At 34.1% G+C, this 17,071-nt stretch overlaps 1 protein-coding gene across 5 annotated transcripts in view; it reads left to right on the top strand.

Moving 5' to 3' along the window:
- FAM172A (family with sequence similarity 172 member A) overlaps window positions 1-17,071 on the top strand; it is a 362,785-nt gene that overhangs the window by 31,637 nt on the left and 314,077 nt on the right. For 4 of the 5 annotated variants that reach the window (XM_032476170.1, XM_032476172.1, XM_032476171.1 and 1 more), the window contains 2 exons: window positions 4,745-4,846; window positions 9,076-9,176. In XM_032476170.1, the coding sequence (XP_032332061.1) occupies window positions 4,777-4,846; window positions 9,076-9,176 (171 nt within the window). In that variant the 5' untranslated portion in view covers window positions 4,745-4,776. Of the gene's footprint in view, window positions 1-4,744; window positions 4,847-9,075; window positions 9,177-17,071 lie in introns of those variants that run through there. The other variant, XM_032476173.1, reaches the window with a different exon arrangement.

Here is a 17,071-nt window from a genome sequence, read left to right as displayed (position 1 = left end):
TTTCAGAGTGATTGTAAGTGGTGTGTTTTTAATTTCAGTTGTTACATGTTTATTGATAGTTTATGGAAATACGGTCAAGTTCTGTGTGTTGATGTCATATTCTTTAACTTTGCTGAAGTTACTTATTAGTTCCAAGAGATTTTGGGGGTAGATTCCTTGGGATTTTCTATGTAAACCATCATGCCATTTGCTAATTGAACATTTTTATTTCTTCCTTTCCAATCTATGTGCCTTTTATTTCCTCTTTTGCTTTTTTGCACTGGCTAGGACTTTCAGTACTGTGTTGAAAACTGTTGAAAAAGAATAATGAAAATGGACAGTGAGTGGTGCCACTCCCATTTTTAACCCTTAATTTCTAGACCTGTGAATCATGGCTATGGGAGAAATAGCACTATATATTGGACACTGATTCAGAGTATATACAGCCTTCTGGAAAATCTTGTTCCAGCCCTGCAAGATCTGCCACCCAGCTGGCACTGTAACTGAGTCTTCCAAAGGCCAGTCCACTGTTCTGTTAAACTGGCTGCCTCAAGATGATGGGGAACGTGGTAAGCATGGCCCCATTGCCACACTTATTTTGCTGTGATGTGAGTTTCTTCATCAGAAACAATGCTATGTGGAATTCCATGATGACGGATAAGGCATTCTGTAAGTCTGTAGATAGTAGATTTGGCAGAAGCATTCAGTATACGGCAGGCAAATCTGTATCTAGATAAAGTATCTATTCCAGTAAGAACAAAACACTGCCCTTTTGATGATGGAAGGGATCTAGTGTAATCAACCTGCCATCATGTACCTGGCTGATCACTCCAGAGAATTGTGCCATATTGGGGACTAAGTGTTGGTCTCTGCTACTGGCAGATTGGACGTTCAACTGTGGCTGTGTAGCCAAGTTGGCTTTCGTGACTGAAAGTTCATATTTCTGAGCCCATGTATAACCTCCATCCCTGTCACCGTGGCTACTTTATTCTTGAGCTCACTGAGTGATGAAAGGGCTGACTGGGGAAAGAGGCTGACTGGTGTCCACAGAATGGACCACCTTTGCACTTGCTCCTTAAAAATCTTCCTCTGTTGAGGTTACCTTTTAGTGAGCATTTACTTGGGACACAAATAACCTTCCACATATTTCGCCCATTCAGAAATGTCTATCCACATACCTCTTCTCCAGATTTCCTAGTCACCAATTTTCCAGTTGTGTTCCTTCCAAATCCCTGACTGTCCAGCCAAATCATTGGCCACAGCCCATGAATCATTATATCCATATCTCTTTCCAAGGAAACTGAACTGCCAGGTACACTGCTCTCGTTACTGTCCACTGGGAGGATTTCCCCTCACCACTGTCAAAAGGGAACTGTAACACTTCAGCTGTCCATTTTTGGGTGCTGTCTAAATATCATGCAGAACCATCCATAAACTAGACCCAGGTTTTCTCTTTTCTGTCAGTTGATGAGGCCTTAGGTACATGCTGTTGGAGAGAAGAAGGCAATGTAGCAGAAATAGAGACCATAGCCACTTGAGCCACTTTTTCATGTAACTTGCTTTTGTCCTCAGGGCCTGCTCAGTCCTGATCACATGCATACCACCTGCATTTGGTGATAAAGTACTGTTGTACACACCCAAATTTATGACTTGGTGGGTCAGTTAACACCCAATTCATGATGGTAAGCTAAGTTTTATAGCCCAGTTTGTAGCCTGTGGTTAAGTGTTCAGTCTCTACTAAGGCCCTGTAGCAGTCCCTGAGGTATTTCTCAAGAGGAGAGTAGTTATCTGCCTTGGATAGCAAGGCTTTGCTCCAAAATCCTAAGAGCCTGTACTGTGAAGGCAGGAAAAGACTGATGTCCTACCTTGAAGAGAGTCGTACAGAGAGTGGCAGTTCTACTTACTCACCCTTTTTGTTCTGTTCAGGTCTTCGGTGAATTGGACGAGGTTCATCCATATAGGGGGTTGGGGACAATCTGCTTTACTTGGTCTACAGTTTCAAATTTTAATCTTACCCGGAAACACCTTCACAGACACACACAGATTAATGTTTAACCAGATATCTGGGTACCCAGTCAAGTTGACACGTAAAATTAGCCATCACACCGTTCATCAGTCTATGGAAACTTCACCAGCTTCCCGCCTTTTGGCTATTGTGAATAGTGCTGCTGTACACATGGGTGTACAAATATGAGTCTTTGTTTTCAGTAATTTTGGGTATCAGTGGTATTTTCATCCAGTTATTACGTATGCTTAGTTAAAGTTTAGAATTCTAGTTGCTAAATCACTTTAATCACCAGAAGCGTATTTTAGAAAGAACAGTTGTATCACATCTGATGTATATTTACATTATAAGCATTCAGTTCTACTGTATTTTATAGGTAATTAAAGGGATTTTCAATGAAAGTGTTTTTATTATACTTGATTTTTGCTTAATCCACTGGCTTTGGAACCCAATCTCTGTGTAAAATGGTGTGTAAAGCATTGCTTTCCTTTACAAAGCAGAAAAATATTTCCTGACATTTCCTTTCTACATGTCTTTGCAATGCTAATAAAGTAAAAAAAAAAATCTGTATCTGGTTCTCTAGTTGACAGAAGATTGAGAAATGCGTATTTGTTTAGTTGTTCATTTTATCATTCAAAGGAGCCTTTTGGTCAAAGCAAAAGCATATTTCTGTATTCAGAAGTTTATTCTTTTTATAAGGTAATGGGGAGGGGGGTAGACTGTTTGAGGGTTGATAGAGTGTGTAGAATAAAAATATGGGGATTTTGAAAGAGTACTGAGTTAGGTATTGGGAAATACATTTACTTTATTAATCCCAATTTACTATTAAGTTATAATTTTGGACAAGCCATTTTACCTTGTCTCAGAGACAGTGAAGATGATAACATGTGCTGCTATTTTATAGGGCTGTGATGATCAAATGTGGTAAAGTATGTGAAAGCTTTAAAGTGACATGTAAATGTTAGGTGGCCTTTTATGATCTGAGTGGGTAAAAAGAGAAAATGGATATTAAACATAATACAGCTGTGTATATATTGGATGGTTTTTGCGTGTCTGATTAAAAGATTTCTAAGTTTTGAACTGTGAAAGTTGACTGTGAAGTAAAGGAATTCAGTTCATTGGAAGGAGAGAAGTGAGCATCTTCAAACCAATTTTTGATATTAAAAATCTTCTATTTTACTGTTTTGCAAAGATTTACATGTTGTTCGGAACTTTCCTAATGAATCAGGAATATGTGAGCATGTATCTCTTTAGCCCAGTGTGCATATTATGTTACTAGAGAACGTGCAAACCTTTTTTTTTATGTTTGCATGTTGAAAATGGTATATTTTTGTGTGAGTTGAAGTTTATTTGAAGGTTGAAGAGTTTTAAACAACTTTTTTAAACAAGTTTTTTTGATATCTTTGCGTCTTATGGAGAGAGACTAGTGACTGGAGGTAGACAAACTACTTTTTTCTCTAGCATATTTTGATGATCTGTACAAATGGATTTGTTATATCTCTGTGAGAGATAGAAATAAAAGTGTTGCTTCTGAGATTCTTCTTTTGTTAAAAAAAAAAAAAAAAAGGAGGAGGGAGACTGGTTTTCTATACCATATATCCTAGGAGCTTTTTCTCTTTAGGAACTTGAATTAGAATGAAAAATCTCAAAAACTTAAAAAAAAAAAACCCACATCTTTTGGGAACTGAATAAATTTGAAGTTTATCTTTTGTTTTTCTGAATTTACATATGACATTGAGATGACATATAGTGAGAATTTTTGTCTCATCCCATAATAGCCTAAAAGATACCATTGAATACTTGTTGACAGACTGATTCTAGGGATGGGGCAGGGAAACTAGAAGATTAGCCTGCAGCACCTTGTTGTAACAGAAAGGAAAGAGATGCTCAAAAAAATAAAAAGATGAGACCGAGGAGCCATGATAACTGTATGTAATGTGGTATCCTGGATGGAATCCTGGAACAGAAAATGAACATTAATGGAAAAATTGATACATAAAATCGGGGCTTAGTTGATAGTAGTATGCTAATACTGGTTTCTTCATTTTGACAAATGTACCATGGTAAGGTAGGATGTTAACAATAGGGGAAACTGGGTAAAGGCTATAAGATGCTATCTGTACTGCACTGTCATCTCTCAACTTTTTTGTAAATCTAAAACGACTCTAAAATAAAATGTTTATTTAAAAAACCTTGTTTACAATTTTTTGATTATATAGGATCAAATGATGTAAAGAATAAAAACTGCTTTGTATTAGCCAATTTTCTCCAGTGAGCATGTTTTATTTTAATATTGTGATTTTCCCTTCTAAAAATAGAATAATATACTATATTACCAATATTTAGATCTTTAAATTCCCTTGTTTGTAAACAGTAGTTTCATTTATATGTAAGATTTAGTGACCTTTTAAAAGTCATATTAATATCTGAAACTTTTAAAACAACTGAGAGACGTTAATAAGGTACAAATTAATAGCTGTGCATTTTGAAGGGAAGAAGTTAATAATTTGTCATAGTGGTACATAGGATCTGAGTTGTAATTGTTTCGAGAATTACTCTTTTGAAAGTGCTTATGTTGATGCTGTACCTCATCATAATATAGCACTTTGGGAAGTTAAAAATTTAATAATATTATCAGTTAAGACAACACATAAAAAGTAATCTAATAGCATAAAAATAATATAAAATAATTTAAAATATAATCTTTGATATTAATTATGAAAATGAATATAAATAAATTTCATATCATTTCTTTTCTAGATTTATTATCTAGGATAGATTTGGATGAACTAATGAAAAAAGATGAACCACCTCTTGATTTTCCTGATACCCTGGAAGGATTTGAATATGCTTTTAATGAAAGTAAGTGGTGTGTGCTCTGTGTAAGATTTATAGTTTAACAATGCTAAATGGATCATAGGGTAGATATTATTCGTTACTTTTATTTGCCAGATAGAATGTTTTATGTGTTTCTTTTGAGAAATAATGTCTTATCCTTTCATGATGAAATTCTTCAGTCAAGTAAGAGAACCAGGGTATAATTTCCCATAGTTGTCTAGTCACTTAAACCAACAGATGTGAATTTGAATGAGCTTAATGTATTTTCAGTCTTGAGTGTTCAACTGTCTGGCATCCAACTGGAACTCCCAGTTAAATTATATAGAAAGATGCTACTATTTCACATGTTATTTAAAATGGAGTGACTGGTAATAACTATCTGTGACACTATTTTAAAGCATAATACTCAATTCTAGATTTTTTTAGGCAATATTTTTATTGCAAAATGTATTAATTAAGTTACAAATAAAATAAGCTTGCACTTGGGATTTGGAAGAACATACCATAGACCCCAAGGATGTTTCTGGAACAAAAAACCATGACTCATTGGATTAATAACATTGTAATACTTGAAGCGTAACGTTATTACAGGCCAGGTAGCATTTGGGTTGTAGCTTTCTATTTGTTTCTCTGCATCAACTAAATTGGTGATCTGTCATTATTGTATTAGTGGATATCCCTTTACAGTATCAGTTACAAGTGTTAGAACTTATGTTGACAGTCTCTATACACTAGAATATTAAGCCAGTTTAAACAGAAGATATTAGAAACTTTGATTTCTTTTCTGATACTAATTTTCATTCTTTTCAATACAGGATATCTTATGCTAAAGCTATGTATGAGTAGTAATATTTTGTTTTTTTAAATTTCTCTATAATTTAATTAATGGAGTCAAATGAGCACTGAGACTAACATTGCCTCTGCTGCTTTGAAACGATTACCAGATTCTTCTTTCAGAACAGGGATCAGGGAATGTGTTGGTAGTGTGGGCAAACCATAGAACTATGTTTGCTTTATGGATAGAAGACATCAGTTTTCACTGAAGTCTGTCTTTCATCTTCCTTGAACATATCTGAAAGGGAGTGAAAAACAAAGAAGCAATACACTTTTATCTCTCACTTTCTTATCAGATATATTCACACACGCACACACACACACACACACACACCCCTTTGCTTACCTCTGTATACCCTTGCATGCTCATACCCTGGCCTCACTTTTGTACACATCTGTATCTTTGTACACACATGTGCCCTTTTATGTACATACACCTAAATGCATATGTACCCTTGTATACACCTACTACTTATTTTTTAAAACACCCTGGGCATTGTCTTGTATTAATATAAACCAACAGTATGAGGTAAAAATGCTTGCATTCCAATGAGAGACTGTCACTTTTATGGCTTTTATTTCTAGCATGATACAGTTCAGGGCTGAATTCAGAATTAATGGTGAATTTTTTCAAAGAGGTGAGGATTTGAAACCAGGAAACTGTGTCTCAGTATTAAACCCCTAAAAGGGGAGTTCTAACTTAGTATCTTCAGGGACTTTCTTTTCAGAATTTATGTGTGCAAAAACTCTTAACGAAAGCTTTGACTTGAAACTTTTATTACCCAATTGAAGATGCTTCTAATTTTTTCTAAAGAATTTTAAAGTTCTTAGTTGGGTAAAAGAAGAATTTGGATATAAAGTTCACTCTAAGCAAAAAACAAAAAACAAAAAAACAACCGTAACAAAGGGGAAGAGTTTGTTTTTACCTGCATCAAACATACCTTATTCTTTCAAATTACTGTATCTTTTCAAATACTCTTTGGGTTTAAAATTCCTGTTTAGCTGTTCTCCAGTTGTTTTAGTTATATGAGGCTCAGCTCAAATGCCCTGCTTTGAAGGATGAAAGTGCAATCTTTTCCCCTTTTCCCCTCACCCACATGATCTACGCCCTGGTGCAGTATTATGAGGAAGCACACATTTGTATCAAAATAAATAATTGGACTGTGGGACAAATCATTTGATTTGAATCTTGTTGCCCATGTTAGCTTGATATCTATTGAACTCTTACTACATGCCAGAAAGTGTCCTTGATACTTTCACTTTATTGATTCATTTAGGGCATTGATCGTTTATTTTGGGTCCCAGATTCTACTACAAATCTGATAAAATATATGGATAAACTTTTCAGAATAACATGCATTTGAGTACACATGTGAAATTTTACAGCTGATTTTAGGGGACCCTAAACTAAAGTGACCTAAATCAGACCTCTGACAGTTGCTGAAGAGATTTTCCAAAGCTTTGAAAGATGATAGATTTACAAATTCAACCATAGAGTAAGTGATCCAGGTATCTTTCTGGTTAAGAGAGCTTATTTTCTTTGCCTCTTTACTTCTTATCACTTTTAACACTTGACAGGGATGATTTGCTCTAAAGTATCAAAATCTTTATGACTTTATGAGAATTATAATGTCCAAAATGAGTAGAGATTTTTTTTAAAAAAAAAGCTCTCTTTAAGATGTAGATACAAGTAGTCTCTTAAACCCACTTACTATCTAAGGAAGCCAGTTCCTTTTCACACAGCTATCTCACAGAGAATACACTTCAAATTTCAGCTCCTGTCATATTACACATTACTTATGTCATGTACCTTTAAGGTTGCTTTAGTCCAAATCATAAGTATAAGATTTGCAAATGCCTTCAATCTACTTGCATTGGTATCCTAAATGGGAATTTACCTCTCCTAGGAAGAAAAAGATAGATATACCTTATAATTTATATGGCATCATTTGACCATAAAAGAGTGTTCTAATAATCCAGCACAGTGTCTTATATTGAGTATTAAAGAACTTTATAAATAAGGATTAGCCCTTATTATATATATGAAAAATATCAATTTTATATGTGGTAAAATCAATTCATAACAATAGTGAAATAGTTTTACTTAGGGTAGTATATTTCCTGGGTTCAGTTTCAGTGCCATGAGTTTTCTTTCAAGTCTTTCTTCACTCTTGCTTGCCCTCATTGCATAGAAGTCAAATACTAACTCCGTTCAGCTTTATCATTTCCCTCTTCTGCCCCTAAAGCATTTCTCATGCCTCATCGCTCATAGGACAAAGTCGAAACCCAGTTGTTTGAGCCTTCTACCATATGACCCCATCATGCCCTCCAATGTTGTAGTACACTGGTTCAGTACTCCTTCTGTTTCTTTTAAATGGGGTTGTTCACCATTATTTGAAGTCGCTGTCATTTTTCAAAATTCTCTTTATGATACCTGAGTCTGGGAGGGGAGGTGTCAAAGCAGTTGGCCTGTGGTCTTTTTCTCTCTATATGAGGGAAATATTCCTGGGGAAAGAAAGAAGACAGGTGGCCTGGTCTACTACGAGGAGAATCCTTATCTTTGGAATACTTTGAGCAGGATAACTGCTTTGGTATTGCTTATGTCAGCAAACATAACTACAGATATGTAAAGCACGTTCCTCTGAAAAATATCACATGAGCAGTACAACTCTCTGGCCCATAAAATGAAACTAGTTTATGCCCATCATGCTCACCAATGTGTGAGGTAACCAACATGCCTCACTTGAAGGCATCATCTCTTCTGGAGCAGAGAATGCTCTCCATTGGGAGGAAAGGACCTGGGAAGACATGGCTGGGCTGTTCTAGACCTCTCCCTGCTTGGCCTTGCCTCCTGATTGCTTGTACCCAATTTTCATTTGCAGTCCTACTCTTATTTCAATTCCTGGTTGAGAAATCTCACTGAAACCTTCTTAACCTATTCTAGCCTGTAAGGATCCTTCATTTTTCCAAACTTATTTTAGACTTTATTGTCTATATGAATTGCCTATCGGGTTTTTCAGATTGTTGACTTTATTCTTGTTGAACTTTCTGAAAAGTTGCTTAACTTTTTGATATTTATGATTTTCACTCCTCAGGTAGCCTCTAAGCTTAAGAAAGGGGACCATTTTCATGGCTATAGTTGGCAAAGATCCTTATGCAGTGTAAGCCCTCAAATACTGTTAATTTGCTTTGGAGTAGAGAAACGAAGATCAAAAACATAGCATTTGAGTACTTGGGGTCATTCTTTTATACTGTTTCTATGTTTGCATCATACTGATGTTTGAGGGGAAAAATCTAATGAAAAGATGAAACTGTTCTGAGAAAGATATTTTAAATTTTTATCAGGCATTATTTATTGTACCTACCATATTATTATAAATGTACTCTGAATCATAGCAATATTGTTTGTTGTCTTCTAGAGGGGCAATTAAGGCACATAAAAACTGGAGAACCATTTGTTTTTAACTACCGGGAAGACTTGCACAGATGGAACCAGAAAAGATACGAAGCTCTAGGAGAGGTATGGTAATATATGCAACTTCAACCTTGTTTTTTTCCCAATTTTAAATAGTGAGAATAAAGGTTCTGAAGCTGAAGCAGTAAATGCACTCTGTATAAAAGGAAGTAGAAAAGGTTTTTGCATTTTTGTTTGATTATTTTTAATGGTAATGTTAGAAACATATTCTCAGTTTAAAAGGTTATGTTTTTACACAGATATATCCTTGCCGTGACTTTAATATTTTGGTGAGTCATTGTAAGGAAAACAAATTCATGCTAAATTTTAATTTTATTTTTTTACATGTTTTTAAGAGGTTCACTCCTCTGTTGTGCCTGGAAGAATGAACGTTCTTTTAAGTGCTTTTCTAAAGCAAAAAACATCAAGAGTTAACCTATGTTAACTATGTGAAGTGAAGGATGCGTTAGTTATTTTGATCCTGACAATCATTCTACAATGTATATATGTGACAAATTATCTCATTGTGTAGTTTAAATACATACAATTACATTTGTCAATTATTCCTCAATAAAGGTTAAACGAAGTGCTTATCTATATAAGAAGATTGGTATTTGGTTAATAAATTGGATCTAACCTACTTACCTTTGACTTGATAAAGGATTAGACCTTGTGAAACATTAGACACCTCACATGCTACCACTGGTAGGAAACTTTAAAAACATCATTTGTCATTTAGGTGAATGTTTTATTACAGCTAAAAGTTTTACTCATTCATGTCTTATTAAGAATTTTTAATAAAAACGCATATGGACACATTTGTTTAGTGCAATAACTAGACAACTATTTTACTTCTCTAAGGAAAAGCTGAAGTTTCTATGTTTTTTTTTGTTCTTTAATAAAGTAGTAAAAATGAATTATTTGGTTAAGCAGTAGCATAGAGAATATATGAAACTTAGTTTATGTTTTCTGGGAGACAGTTTCCTTGCATCTCTTGATTTCTGCATGTCTCTGAGCAAAGGTATTGACAGTTTTTGTTTGGGACCGTCTTTTCAATGATATTTGTATGGGAAATAGCCTTAGAAGATAGAGACTGTGTCTTCCTCTAACTCAAAGGTCACATTTGTTTGTTGTCCAAGCTACTGAAGATAACTTACCTCCTTTCCCCCCCTGGTGGCAAAGGATGACCAGGTTTGCTTGCAACCCCCTTCTAAGATTGGGCCTTGTAAGTTTGAGGTTCCACAGCTGTGAAACAGTGCCACTGTGTGCCCAGCCTCTACCCTTGGTCTACCCACAGTGCCTCTTTGGGACTTGAGGGGCAAGGGGAACAGATGAAAACATGAAGCTCATGCTGCCTGCTGTCCTCTGAGTAATAGAGTTCTTTGTCTCTTGCCCAGGAGTGTAGTGTCTTTTGGCCACATCCATGAAACTGTAGCAGGCTAACTTGTCACCTTGCAAGCAGGGTGAAATCACAGGCTCTTCACAATTCTTGATGTTGTTCTCCAGCATTTATAACTTAAGTATATTTAACACCCTGAATGATTTCTGCTGTACATTAAGACAATTGTTTCCCTGCTTACATGTGAGTTAATTATATGCTGCAAACTGGTAATATTTTGATTATGGGATATCCATACTGTATGGCCTTAAAAAAGGACTTGGATTGATTGATTGATTGATTTATTTATTTATTTATTTACTTATTTATTTATTTATTTATTTATTTATTTATTTATTTATTTAAAATGGGGACTACATTTTACTCTTTTCTATAAGCCATGAATGTTTGTTTACTTGGACAGGTGCTGTCCCCTAAACATACCTTGTCCTTTTCGGCATCTGTATCTTTTTCACTCTCAACCTCTATCCTCCAACATCACCTATTGCCTCTTGATTGCTTGTACCCAATTTTCGTCTGAATAATCCCATGTGTAAGTGATTCCTTTTACCTGAAATGGCCTATCTAATTCTTTGGATATTTGGAGGGTCACAGATTTAGTTTTTGGTGAACCTTACTCCATGATAATCAAAATATTTTGAATTTTCACTTCAATGATTATATGTGTGTGTGTGTGTGTATATATATATATATATATATATATATATATATTTAGAGAGAGAGAGAAAATATTCTGCATTTTCTAGATTACCACCTCCTGTGCTTCCATTCACATTTGTGTTCATGATCAAGTTGGCCTCAGGTGATCCAAAAATCTCCAAATCACAGGGTTTAACTTTTAATGCAGTTTTTCTCAAATTTAGATTAGTGAACCTCTCAGCTTTCAAGTACCAATCCCTTTTATTTTCCAGTATACTAATCAAAAGTAAACATAACTTTCTGGCATAAACTCAGCCAGACAAAAAACCAGAGTTGGAGAGGAAAAGTCTGGTTGTTATGGCATTTGTTCTGTACCATCTTGCTTCTTATGTCTTATTTGGAATACTTGTTTTCATTGTTAATTTTAGTGTTGAAGGTAGGTTATTAATTGAATTTCATTTTCTATATCTTAGGAGTGAGTTGTATGAATTCTAGTTATATATCAATAGTGAAATAAGTTTCATAGAGATTTTGCTTAGGGTTAATGATAGTGGAATTCAACACACATGTGGGACTGTCTTTTTGTCCATACTCCTTAATGTTTATTTCCGAGCTCTGCCATGAGTTTGATTTAGTCAGCTAACTGTTCTTCATTCATACATTGTACTTTTATCTCACACTGTTTTCTCTGTTTGAAATGCCCTTTCTCCTTTGTTCACTACACTCTACCTCCACTTTTCTTCAGGTTTTGGCTCAGATGTCTCTTTTAGGAAGCCTTTCCTTCTTGTCCTCTGCTACAGTCTTTCTTTCTTCTCAATTTCCTTACTTCCCATCCTCTTTTTCTTCCTACCTTGTCTTACTATAAAAATGATTTAAGTTGACTTTAAAGTTGAATGCCTTTTAACAAGATTAAAAAGTAAATTACAAATAAATAATAGAATTTTTAAAAAGAAAATACTGTTAGTAAAGGCATGAGTTTCCTTTATATCTCTGATGGTACTTCACTCTATGTTACATTTTTTTATGCCTTTCTTTAAGCAATTTGGAGAAACTTTCTGTGTCATGATGTTTGTTGAATAATAGACTGAGTGTAATACAAATATATAAACTGTTGGTATAAATTCCAGATCTGTGCATTTTAGAGAATTTCTTAATGTTAGAATTTAAACTGTAGACACATTTTCTTATTGGAAGAAAGGAAAATGATACATAGATGATACACTTCCTGTTTATTGAGCTAAGCAATTTTTAACTTTTATTCTCATTCTGATTTAAGTTCCAGCAGTTTGACTATTAAAAGCTTTGCTTATGAAAATTATTTGATAAAAATAGACTATATTTGTGGCAGATTCTGTTGAAAAATTTTTAACACTCACAGTCAGACTCTAGACTTATATCACCGTAATTCCAAAAATGTAAGTTCTCGTATAACTGTCTACAGTTCCTAGAAAACAAATAAACCTTTATATTTAAATGCTAGAAATAGTTTAGTACTTCATATTACCAATAAGATCTCCAGTTCCATTAAGCAAGAACCTGTATAAAGCCTCTCACCACAATGCCCTGGATGTTGAAGCTCTGAAAAAACTCCTTTCTTCTCAGTGATGGATAGGATGTAATTCAGCAATTTCAGTTTATTGCCTGGGAGGGACTCTGCTTTAATAAACAGCTTTTGATATGCTTAAGATTGAAGTTCTAAGGAAACAGATTTTGACTTCAGCCAACAATCTAAACCAAAACCCCTTATGTTTTTTTTAGTGTTTTCCTACTGAATATTGAGTTTTGTCTTCAGCTGAGAGGTACTATATATGTTTCACAACTGCCGTTTTAGTTTATGTTTATTTCTCTCTTAAGGAGATTATTATAGCAGTCATTCAGCAGAAATTGTTTTTAAGACTTGCTCCTGAAATGCTCTATCATTTCTATGTAAATTAAACTTATTGTGTAAGTAAAATAAACTGAGATGTCAGTTTCTTTTTAGAATGCATTGCTATAACTATGCAAAAGAATACTCTTTACATTCACATAGTTACATTTTTATAGTCAAACAAATGCTTTTGCTAATATGTATATATTTTTTACTATCTACATATAGCTTGATAAAAACATATAGCCTTTAATAAGTTTGGGTAATTTCTCTAAATTTAGAAAGATTCTCTCAGTGTAAGGAAGTGAGAGAGTGGTGTGAAAGGGTAGTTTTCAAAATAGAAGTCTTTGGTGTGTATATCTTGGAGCTGAACACCAGGGAATAATGTTTCCGGTAGACTCAATTAGAAAGACTAGAAGGGCTATGATGTTAAGTAGTAAATAAAATGGTAAATTCTCAACTATCTCTTTCATGTCAATACTGAATTATTATTAAATGGAAAATTTCTAATCCAGCAGAAATATTAATGAAGGAGAGATTTGACTTTCTTGCCTGATTTAAGTCTTTGGATTTCCTTTGATACTCATCTTGTTTACTTCTTTAAAAATTAATAAATTGCCAGTGTGCTTAATTAGAGGATAACAATGATTAGGCAGTCTTATAAACTTGGCTTTTTATTCTTAGATAGGATTACAATTACAAAAACAACTAATGGCATATTTTTCCCCCAGACCTAAATTAGTAATGTATCTTGTAAACTAGTGGAAAACTACTGAAAAATGTTATATTTTAAATAATGAAATTGATTAAAGAATGTGGGCCAGCAGTGTCTTATGGAATTTTTTTATGGCTATATTCAGGTGTTTGAAATAGGAGCAATTTAAAGTAAGGAATAATAATATAACTTTTTATTTTAATATTCAAATATTTGAATATAGTATGATTTTCTCTGTATAACTAATACCTTCATATAATGTAGAATTCTCACCTCTACTATTGTGACAGAAACAAATGTCTGGTTATCAGGAGATCTGGGTCCTAGGTCTGGCATAGCAGTATCTGTGTAATTTTAGAAAAATAATATTTCTGAGCCTCCACTATAAAATAGGAATAAAATTATCTGTGCAGTTGTGAGGAATAAGTAAGATGCATAAATGTGATACCATTTTATATTCTTTAATGTGCTGTGCAAATGTTAGGAGCGTGGAATTACAATAGAACTGTGCTGTTTAAGATCTCTCATTTACCTTTATCATTAATATTATGAGAGTTTACTTTCTTGTTTTTTCTCTTCCCTTTCTCTCTCTTTGTCTATTATTACTGGCATCAAATTTATCTTCTCTGGTAGAGATGAAGAAATGACTATCTGTGTAGAGTTGATTAGCAGTCTCCTTTGACTTCCGTCTCTACAAGTAGGATACTACGCCTGTGATGGTGTGAGTTATTAGACATCTTAGAAATGAAGAAATTGTCCTTGAAATAATTTTCTGTGTTCTGTGGTTCAGATAAGAAAACCCAGTTGAGAAAACTGTTAGCCTCTTTAAAACAATATGGCATTGACGTATGAACAGACACATGGACCAGCTGAACAGAATACAAAGTCCAGAAATGCACTGAGAATCCAAATACACTTGAAATACAGTTTGTTATTGTGCAATTATTAAGTCACTAGGGAGAAGGAACTGTAAATAATTGACATGTAACCATTTCTAAGAATATAAATTTTGACTATTCATCAACGTATACCAGAATGAAGTCTAAATGGATTTGCAATCTAAATGCAAAAAATGAAATAAAACCTATAACCCAGTAGCACTGATTGTAGTCTTAAAATATCAACCCAATATCAATGATTGTGGTTTTGCAATACTGCTTTCCGTTAAAGCAACCTGAGTTCTTTAGAGAAATGCCTGATTCCAGTCTGGGGCAAGAAATAAGTGGCATGAGCCTGGGACATTTTGTCATCTCAGTTAGGAAGGAAGCTGCCAAAGACTCCTGACTCTTCTGAAACTCAAAAAGAAAAAGGTCAAGAAAAGTCACACAAAAAACCCCACCAATGAGGAATAGGTGTGAACGAGCAGTTCACTGAAGATAAAATGCAAATAGCCTTTAAACATATGAAAAAAAGTGTTTAACCTCACTCGCAATAAGAGACTTTTTAATGAAGATTGGACTGAGATAACATTTCTCACCTGTCAGGTTGACAAAAATGTATAAGATTGATGGCACACTCAGTTGATGAGGCTGTTAGAGAGGAAGGATGTCTCATATGTTGCTGGCAGGAGTGTAAAATTATTTAATCCCTTCAGAGAGGAAATTGCCAATATCTTACAGAATTACAGATGCATTCTCCCTTTTGTGTGAGAATGCATATATTTGTTTGTTTGTTTTGTGAAAAGAAAACTAGAAAGATAAACTCGAAATTAATCATATTTATCTATGGGGACTGTGAAGGAATGAGATGAAGGAATGACACTGAGAAATCTCTAACACTTTTTTGTGTAGTTTTGATTTTTGAAACATATACATATTTTAATATATTAGAAAAAACCCACAAAATTGAAAAGAAGACAAAGCTAATGAATCTAAGTGTATATCTAGCTGGTAACATAAACCAAACAGAAGAAAGAATTATTTCAGATGTCTTTTGGATACAGTACTTGGTACTTCCTTTGTTGGATTTGTCCTAAGGATAAGAAGAATAGCCTATGAAATGTTAAAATCAACTCAGTGGTTTTATTGTAAATAGTGATATTGGTATAATAATTTTGATACTACTTTACGAATATGGAATATTAAAGCAAATACATAAATATTTAAATATAATTGTGAACTATGATTTTTAGGATTAGAGAGAAGAGATTCAAAATATTACATCAAAGCAGTTCAGAAAGCTCCTGTAGAGTAAAATTTACATTTTTAAATATTAGGACTAACTTACTATGTTTTAAAAATACACTTCCTAGTTCTACCCACTGAAAAGGCCTGGAAGTATGATTCCCTAGTAGCGATGAGTATACTTTCTGGACTTTCTCCAGAACCTCCTGATAAGAGCCCAGCTGGCTGACACTTTGATTTTGGCCTTGTGTAACTTGGAGAAGAGAAATCAGTAGAACCAGCCCAGATTTGTCATCTGTAAATTGTGAGATGCTAATGTGAGATTGTGTTTAAAGCTAAGTTTTGGTAATTTGTTAAATAAGTAATAGAAAATTAACCCAAACCTTTTCATGAAATAATTGGTTCAGATAAGGATAGTGAATGGATGTGGATGCTAACTTCATTAGGTAAAAGGATGTGAGGGAATATTTGCACAGTAAATTTGCATGGAGTATTTGTATAGTACCAAACTATCACCTCACAGTTTTATTGCATTTGTAAAGGGGAAAATACATACCTTAGAACAGAGATCTAGCTGTCAGCACTTTACCTAAGTGAACAAAGTAGTGTCACTAGAAATAGAACAACTTGACTTTATGTATCCTCTGATGTGATGCAGTTTGAAGTACACACCACTAAGTGTGGATATTCTTGTTATATATGTTGAATCTGACACTAATCAGACCTTTAGATATGTCTTCCATTTTCATGAAGTACAGGAATAGAGAAAAATTAAATGACACCACAAGGACACAATCCAGAACATGGACTATGTGAAAGACAGTTGGCCTGGTCTCATCAAATAGTGAATGTCTTAAAAATATTTAAAAGATTTATGTGTTGGAGGTAAGGAGGACTTATGTATGAAAATAAACAAGGCTACATAGTAGCCAAATTCAGTGTGTAAACATTGGAGGGATTTTTGGTCAAAATGTAAAACAAACCAAAAAACCCTACACCTTTTAGGGGCAACTGAGAAAGGATTGTTAAATTTTTTTTAGGTGTGCTAATGGTGTGTATTATAGTTATGTCAGAAAATGTCATTCTTCATAGGTGATGCATGTGAAATTTTAGGGAGAAAGTCATGATGCCTGCAAAACATTTTAAAATATTTCTTAAGAGAGAGAAGAAAAAATTCATAGAAATGAAAAGAAAGCATCTATTACAAAGTGCTGTTAA

Source organism: Camelus ferus, chromosome 3, assembly GCF_009834535.1.
Source record: "Camelus ferus isolate YT-003-E chromosome 3, BCGSAC_Cfer_1.0, whole genome shotgun sequence".
NCBI classification, from domain to species: domain Eukaryota; kingdom Metazoa; phylum Chordata; class Mammalia; order Artiodactyla; family Camelidae; genus Camelus; species Camelus ferus.
Note: the sequence above shows the minus strand (reverse complement) of the source record. Positions and strands in the feature narration are given on the sequence as shown.